The 9,376-nt window shown below is 36.5% G+C and overlaps 1 protein-coding gene across 1 annotated transcript; it reads left to right on the top strand.

The window, feature by feature from the left end:
* The first annotated feature begins 2,078 nt into the window (after positions 1-2,078).
* Positions 2,079-7,673, top strand: LOC110449666 (sodium-dependent multivitamin transporter-like). Its single transcript, XM_021496671.1, has 2 exons — positions 2,079-2,658; positions 7,168-7,673. Exons 1-2 carry the CDS (start codon positions 2,287-2,289, stop codon positions 7,252-7,254), a joined length of 459 nt encoding a protein of 152 aa, XP_021352346.1. The 5' UTR covers positions 2,079-2,286; the 3' UTR covers positions 7,255-7,673.
* Positions 7,674-9,376: the final 1,703 nt, after the last annotated feature.

The following is a 9,376-nucleotide window of genomic DNA, read 5'->3' as shown; positions in this document are numbered from 1 at the left end:
CGGTGCTAGATTTATCTGTCTCCGCCCTAGGGTTGAGACGGGGGGATTCCCCTATTCATAACAATGGCATGACGTCACTTCAACAATACAATGACGTCACGTCAACAATCCATCAACAAATTGCCTGTATGTGTTTTGGGTCCATGTTTACCTTTATTTCACATTAAAATACTGTTAGATATGGGAGAAAAATAATCAATCGCTACTGGTTGTGTAAGATAGAGAAATCTCAACCCTCGGACTAAGATTTTGTGTCCAGAACTCGGCAAGCCTCGTTCTGGACAAACAATCTTAGTCCTCGGGTTGAGATTTCTCTATCTTACACAACCAGTAGCGATAGATTCTATTAGTCTGCCACGGCCGGGACATCTTATCGTCTGCCACGGCCGGGACATCTGATCGTCTGCCACAGCCGGGACATCTGATCGTCTGCCAGCTCGTCAGACGCACATCCTTGTTTCTTCCGAACATCGGCACACACAGGCTCTGCAAATAAAGATCAGTGCCAAAACTAGTAGCACAGCCCCAGCTGTAGGACAAGGTATAAATTGACAATTGAAATGAACATGGGAAACAGGTAAATGCAAATACAAAATCCTTTAACTACAATGTCAGAAATATTGGATATATTTGACAGTTCATTACAACAGATGGTTATGTCATAATTAAGTACGGTCACTTAATTGTTACCTCTCGTTTGGACTATTTAATGTTCTTCTTGTGGTATCTCTGATACACTAACTAGTCGTCTACAGCGGGTCTAGATCACTGCAGCACGTCTGGTTACTCGTACACAAAAATAAGAGCACATCACATCATTACAATAATAAAATTTATGAAATTAAATTCACCATATTTATAACATCATACTATCTAGCTACACTAAACCACTGTAAGGTGTTTTACCGTACACAGAAGTGCGTGGACATATACAATTTATGCAATCAATACATCGTTTAATACCTTTCTGGAGGAATTTGCATGAACTGTTAACTACAAGCCCTATGCCACCTGTCTACTATCTCCACTTGTGTGTTTTGTTCTCTGCTGTTTTGCGATAGGAACGTGCTTCTTTTCACAGATATTGCAACGTCAACCATAGGCCATTATGTAGTCTACCTGATGTATATTACATGTTGTACTCATATATAGACAGCAGTCACCTTACACACACTTTCACAAGGCAACCAGTTCCCTGTGTATAGTGCGAACATTCCACAATTGATTGGTTACCTGTTTAGAGTTTCGTTAATTTCTGGATAGATGTGTCCTGTTGACCAATATGATACACAGCCAGTGTTTCCTAAAATCTACGGTCTTCGCCATCGCCAGGTTTCCTACTGTTCAGCATCTCTTATAACGAAAGATTTCTCATACCTCAGATCGCTGTTGGCCTAACTCTTTGATGGAACTTACAGGTGATAGCATATGATTACGGCAGACATCATGACGGGCGCCACACGTAGTGCAGGAATGCTTACCCTTCCCGGCCACTTGATTTATTTCCTTTTTTTCGATATCTCTTCTTTCCTGTCGTCGTCTTTCGCGTCCATACCCTATTCATGTCTGTTATGACCTATTTTCTGCTTTTCGTTAAGAAGAATTTGGTATATGAATCGAGTTGATGAACAATGCGTTAGACAGGCTGCTTTTTATTGGAGACAAAATTTTGTTATTGTATCGGAGACATATGTCCTAAACTGTAGTCCTAGCCACGTATCGGGGACATAAGTCCTAAACTGTAGTCCTAGCCACGTATCGGAGACATATGTCCTAAACTGTAGTCCTAGGCAGGATACCATCAATTTATATGTTAATAAGTAAATACAATGAATTTATTTTTCTTGTGATTATTCTTTTGTAGAATATATTTAAAAACAAGACATTATACATACATTGTATCTCATGGAGGCGATGGTAACGTCATCTACACAGTATATAACTATACATGACTGTTTAGGACAGATAATATGTAGCCCTTACGTTATGTCAGTGTGTGTAAAACCTGCTGAAAAAAAACCCGAGTGCTAAGCTCTCAGCGGCAAGTATTCGTGTGCTATTGTGTCTCTAACGCACGTGATGCATGCATGCGGATACGGAATAGCAGGTCATGTAAGTAGTTCACTGATTCAGTGTTACTCGAATACCAGTACTCACGTGCAATAAAGAGGGAAATATCCTGCGGATGTGAGATTGTCTTAAACAGCTTTTTGAAAGCGAAATAAAGTTAAAAGAAGATTATCATCATTTAGCAGTAGACTCCGAAAATAAATTTCAGACCATACCATGGATGAGGAAAGAAAATATAGTTTTCAGACTGGAGAAAGGAACACATTCGTGGTGGTGGATTATGTCTTGTTCGGCCTCCTTCTCTGTGTGTCTGCTGGCATTGGTATGTTTTACGCCATCAAAGACAGAAGAAAACAGACCATTAAAGATTTCTTGTTGGCGGGAGGGAACATGAGCGCCATCCCTGTGGCCCTGTCCCTCCTGGCTAGCTTCATGTCAGCCATTACGTTGCTAGGGACGCCGTCGGAGATGTACACTTATACGACCATGTACTGGTGGATTGGACTGGGCTACTTCTTCACCATCGGAGCAGCCGCTCATATTTATATACCGATCTTCTACAGGCTAAGGGTCACCAGTGTATACCAGGTAAATAAAGTGCACAACCGTGCGCAAAATCGTATAATATCTTTCCATTACAATTGCAACATATACTACCGTCTATAGTTATATCAATGTGGTGACACTACTGTGTATAGTTATATCAATGTGGTGACACTACTATGTATAGTTATATCAATGTGGTGACACTACTGTGTATAGTTATATCAATGTGGTGACACTACTGTGTATAGTTATATCAATGTGGTGACACTACTGTGTATAGTTATATCAATGTGGTGACACTACTGTGTATAGTTATATCAATGTGGTGACACTACTGTGTATAGTTATATCAATGTGGTGACACTACTGTGTATAGTTATATCAATGTGGTGACACTACTGTGTATAGTTATATCAATGTGGTGACACTACTGTGTATAGTTATATCAATGTGGTGACACTACTGTGTATAGTTATATCAATGTGGTGACACTACTGTGTATAGTTATATCAATGTGGTGACACTACTGTGTATAGTTATATCAATGTGGTGACACTACTGTGTATAGTTATATCAATGTGGTGACACTACTGTGTATAGTTATATCAATGTGGTGACACTACTGTGTATAGTTATATCAATGTGGTGACACTACTGTGTATAGTTATATCAATGTGGTGACACTACTGTGTATAGTTATATCAATGTGGTGACACTACTGTGTATAGTTATATCAATGTGGTGACACTACTGTGTATAGTTATATCAATGTGGTGACACTACTGTGTATAGTTATATCAATGTGGTGACACTACTGTGTATAGTTATATCAATGTGGTGACACTACTGTGTATAGTTATATCAATGTGGTGACACTACTGTGTATAGTTATATCAATGTGGTGACACTACTGTGTATAGTTATATCAATGTGGTGACACTACTGTGTATAGTTATATCAATGTGGTGACACTACTGTGTATAGTTATATCAATGTGGTGACACTACTGTGTATAGTTATATCAATGTGGTGACACTACTGTGTATAGTTATATCAATGTGGTGACACTACTGTGTATAGTTATATCAATGTGGTGACACTACTGTGTATAGTTATATCAATGTGGTGACACTACTGTGTATAGTTATATCAATGTGGTGACACATCTTATTCCATCTTATTCCATGGATGCACATTCGACCGCGTCACTCTATGAGTAGTGTGCCAATGCGCGTACATGACGACCGTTGAAAATTAGTAGAAAAGTACCAGGTGCTTCTCACATTGCTGCCTTTAAAATTTAAAAACCATAAAAAGAAACAAATAGTGTTGTTTACTGCGTACTTTCTAACTTTACTCATATATCGATGTAGATTCACTAGAACTATATTGTTCTAGCTATATAGCAACCACGGCTACCGTAGGTACCATCGTGGCAACCTGCTTCGACTTTTTTCTACGTAATATACTGTAGCATTTAAACATTTTTTGAATGTAAATAAGTATGAACGCAGTTGGCTTCCGAGTTTATAATACACCATAACATTACTTATTTTATTATGTAATCCTAATATTTGTTTGCAGAATCTCACATGCAATTTTTCAATATCTGGTGCGGCATGGAAGCCCCAACTTCTGCTCCATAACTAGATTATATAACAAATCTACAACGTTTCATGAAACTTCTATATATATAAAAAAAAATTAAATCGTTTTATTGTGTGAAATAAATGTGTCATTGTTGTCTCGTTAATAATAAAAAATCTCCAGAAAATTACAAAAGACAATAATAACGAAGACATATTTAACTGTCTACAACAAATCATAAGAGGCTTATAGCAGAAATCTTAGCCTGGGTCAACAACTGTTTTAACTGAATTAGCTATAACAAAGTTCGTGGTGATTCTTTTAATGAGGTACAGTATTTCATTGATACATATTTAATTCTCGAAATACAAATGGGATCAAACAAAAGTTAAAATCTTAAAGTTCGTATTCCTTACAGTATTATTGCTGTAACTTTGCAGTAAAACTTATTTTTGATCGCACTTAATACTCCTGGTCTATATAATTAAAAAACAAACCGGTCTTTCCAAATCTTCAAGTTCAAGTTTAAAGTTCAAAGACAACATACAATATGATACACACACACACAGTGGAGAGTGAACACTAACCAGCAATCGGCTCAAATCTCCTTTTGTTTCCTTGTTTCCTTCTCACAATAGTCGAATTAATTTATACATGCGTGTATGTCTTTAAGGATTAACTTGAATATGGAGATGGAGATATAACACACACAAAAACGGAGTGTACTATAAATAAACCGCGAAGCGTTTTATGATGAGAGTACACTCCGGTTTTTTGTGTTATAGCTCCATAACATGAAAAATATATTCAAGTTAATCCTTATAATTTAATCTACTATATACAATCCCTGTGGAAATCCACTTTTATTGATGGACTCTTTTCTCTTCGAAATTATTGCGCTGCAGTATCAGCCAATCAAAAGCGACGTTACAAACGGCGATGTCATTTTTTACGTTATGGGCTAATAACAAACATTTTTAAGCCAATGAAAATGCTTGTTACAAGCAAGATTTAATTATAAAATAATATTTCTGAATTAGTTTCAACCTTATATCAATATAACAAGGACATTTGAAAATGAAATGAAACTCATCCTCGACATCATTCAGGTCACATAATGTGCACAATCTGTTTCGTCTTTCAGTTCTGTTGTGTCTGCCACACTCAATATTTAACTAATGTGCAGACATTCGAATTTTACATATTTGTTTTATATAATTTATATTTACAGGTTTTGATAAATAATATTGGTGACCAAAATTACACACATATTGATACAATGCTCCTTTTGGAGAGAATTGATTTTTTTCAAAACATTCTTGTCTGAATTTGTCACAAAGACGTTCTTTTATAATATGAAAAGTGTTATTATTTAAACTGGAAGATTCCCACACATTTCCCAGACCAATTATGTATAATTCTTGCTTTACACTCATTAACCATATGTCATTATTACAAAGCATATCATCATAGCATGACCTAAGAATACAATTTCCTACATTTCTCAGTTTTATCCAATATTTGAATATATGTAATTTTCCAACAATTTGCATGGTGTATCTTCCGATTTTATAATACACCATAACATTACTAGTTTTATTATGTAATCCTAATATTTGTTTGCAGAATCTCACATGCAATTTTTCAACATCAGGTGCGGGATGGAAGCCCCAAACTTCTGCTCCATAACTCAAAACACTATTTACATAAGTACATATCAAACGTATAAGTTGACAATTGAGTTTCTATATAAGAATATTTTTTCTTAAAAGCATTTAATCATACAATCAACGCTTTTCTCCCCTGGTCAGCAACTTGCTTTAGAGTTTGTCTTAATTTTCCGTTAACATTTAATAGCACACCAAGGTTATTGAATTGGTCAACAACATCCAATTGATTTTCCATCGGTAAACATGTTTCATTTCCCCTTAATATCCCTCCATTTCTAAACACGGCAATTTTAGTTTTTCCAGCATTTACAGTCAAATCCCATTTTTTGGTATTATTTGCAAGAGAGTCTAACTTTGTTTGCAAACCCTCTGGTGTTTCAGATATAATCACCATATCGTCGGCATACATAAGTAAAACATATTTATGTTCTGTATTTGAATAGATGGACAATTATCTGATAAAACTGCATTTAACAATCATTAACATATATAGCAAACAAAAGGGGTGATAAAATTTCCCCCTGAAATAATCTGTTTTCAATATAAAATGATTCAGACAGAATGAATACCGTGATCGGCATGGTCTTTGTAAGATCGCAGAGCTGTGTACGGGGTATTACCAAGTGACCACGATGACGGGAAAACCAGACTTGAATATATTATTGAATAATAACAGTAAACATGGCATTAAACTATCTTTGCAATTAATAAAACATTCATTAAATACCATCTTGTCCACCAGCTTTTAGTTTTTTTAATAGCAGTAGCAGTAGTTTTGTAAAAACTTCGCGGGTAGTACTTTTTTAAATAATTCAACATGTCTCCTTGCTGACAGTTATACTCTCTTTTGAACTTATATTCAAGTTTCTCATACAATTTATTTTATTTACTATTGATTCTCTGTTCACATTAGATTTACAAACATTAAAAGTATACAGTGCATATGTATAATCCCTATATCGTTGTTTACAGGAATCCGTAAACCATGGCTTATCTCCCTTGACAACATCCGTCTGCTTACCTGTGCCTTTATGTCTGGTTGTGTGGGTACAATAAGGAACAATTAACTCATTTAAACTACTTGTAAAGTTGTTGCCACATGCATCAATTCCTTTTTTTGTCACATCCAGTTGCATGACTATATTAGCCTATCAATGTTTACAATCTACATAAAACATAAACAAAACGTGACTGGAGACTAAGGTGACATTGCTATGCTTATTGATAATTTAGCAAAATATATATGATATTAATAAAAAATAACAAACGAGATATCTTCATCATACTGTTTTAGATGCAGAACAACTTAAATAGTGAAAAAAAAGACGACCTGACGTCTGCTCATCAAAATTTGCGGTGGCCATTTTTGAAAAGTGACTAATTCACAAAAAGAGACAGGACGGAGTTGTTCAAAATAAGAATATTATATTCTATTTCTAGGGGTCGCTCCAAGGTAGATTACTCTTATACTTTGGTAATGTTAGAAAACGCCAGGACACTTTCGCCGGTAATGCTGTATTTGGTACCTTGGTTTGTTTAACAAAATGCTTGGTAATAATTGAATGCCAGCTACTCAGTTAGTTGGGAAACTCATTATCATGGTTTTATGTATCGTTCACACGAATGCTGAACAAATTACATTTCTTTAAAGTACATTGTATAAACAATAAAGTACTATTCATCCCAATCGTGACGGCGTTGCCCCAAGACGACCGCATTTTTATTTAGCATAATTTTGTTTGAGTAGTAAGCTTCCCTTAGCTCATTTCAACTGGTGCATTAAAGATCGTAGATAATTTACAGGTTGTTTATAATGTGATTTGTTCAACATGCACGATATTTTTCCTCTGTCACAAATTAAGTTTGTGTAGGAGTTGCCTCCCCTGTGCTATAGTCGTTTTCAAAAAAAACTAGATGTACATATACATATACAATTTTGAGGAATTCGCAGGAGCTGCCTTATCATGCGCTAACTACTAGTCATATGTCACCTGGTCAATATCTCACTATGTGCGTATGCCTGCGTGTGTGCTGGAGATGTAATGTATTCTTTTTAAGTCACCTGAGCTTTGCTCACGTGACCTATTCTAATCGCTTTCCGTCCGTCGACGTCCGTCGTCCGTCGTGCGTCGTCCGTTGTGCGTAAACTTTTCACATTTTCAGCTTCTCCTCAAGAACTAGTGGATGGATTTTTTTTCAAACTTGGTCAGAATCATCCTTGGGATAAATTGTAAAATTGGGATTCCTACCCCAACCCCTGGGCCCAGGGCGGGGCCCCAAAGGGAAAATTCAGACTCAGAGGTACTACAGTCATTTTCTCTGCATGGAAAGAAAGATCACCAGGGGCTTTATTTAAATTGTAAATTTCAGGACCCCCGAGGTATCCGTTCTCCCTTTGGGAGGGGGTAAAAGTTTACTATAGTTTCTATAGGGAAATAACACTTTTGGATATATTTTGACAAATTTTTGTAGGAAATTATTTTTACTTGGTATGAATTATCCTTGCAGGAAGATGGTTTCAAATTGTAAAATTGAGATTCCTACTCCAATCCATGGGGCCAGGGCGGGGCCCCAAAGGGAAAATTAACCAATATTTCAAAAATCTTCTTCTCCAGACTCAGAGGTACTACAGACATTTCTCTGCATGGAAAGAAAGATCATTAGGGGCTTTACTTAAACTGTTTAATTTCAGGACCCCCGAGCTATCCGTTCTCCCTTGGGGAGGGGGTAAAGTTTACTATAGTTTATATTGGGAAATAACACTTTTGGGTATATTTTGACAACTTTTTGTAGGAAATTATTTTTACTTGATGAGAATTATCCTTGGAGGAAGATGGTTTCAAATTGTAAAATTGAGATTCCTACCCCAACCCATGGGGCCAGGGCGGGACCCCAAAGGGAACATTTATCAATATTTCAAAAATTCAAAAATCTTCTCCTCCAGACTCAGAGGTACTACTGTCATTTTCTCTGCATGGAAAGAAAGATCATCAGGGGTTTAACTAGAATTGTAAATTTCAGGACCCCCGAGCCATCTATTCTCCCTTGGGAAGGGGGTAAAGTTTACTATAGTTTATATAGGCAAATAACACTTTTGGGTATATTTTATCCATTTTTAGCAGAAAATTACTCAAACTTAGTTAGAATCATCTTTGGTGAATGAGGGTGGTACATTGTAAAATTGGGATTCCTGCCCCATCCCCAGGGGCTAGGGCGGGGCCCCAATGGGAACATTTACCAATATTTTAAAACTATTATCCTTTGATGACAAGTATTGTATTTCACTTAGTTTACATGCTGATTTCCACATCACATCTAAACAATAAAATAAAGCTACCAGTACCTATGATATAACTCAGGTGACCGCTGAGGCCCTTGGGCCTATTGTTATAGTACGACCGTGCTTCCAACGGCATCATTTATAGTGCCACCTCACTTGAATGCTACAGCACAGATACCGCAACTCTCTCTCTCTCTCTCTCTCTCTCTCTCTCTCTCTCTCT

This window comes from Mizuhopecten yessoensis, unplaced genomic scaffold (genome assembly GCF_002113885.1).
Source record: "Mizuhopecten yessoensis strain PY_sf001 unplaced genomic scaffold, ASM211388v2 scaffold4769, whole genome shotgun sequence".
NCBI classification, from domain to species: Eukaryota; Metazoa; Mollusca; class Bivalvia; order Pectinida; family Pectinidae; genus Mizuhopecten; species Mizuhopecten yessoensis.
This window is presented reverse-complemented; position numbering and strand designations above follow the sequence as displayed.

Coding starts and splice junctions, on each gene's coding strand:
- LOC110449666 (XM_021496671.1), top strand. CDS start 2,287: ATGGATGAGGAAAGAAAATATAGTTTTCAGACTGGAGAAAGGAACACA. Junction 2,659..7,167: donor GGGTCACCAGTGTATACCAG/GTAAATAAAGTG, acceptor ATACTGTTTTAG/ATGCAGAACAACTTAAATAG.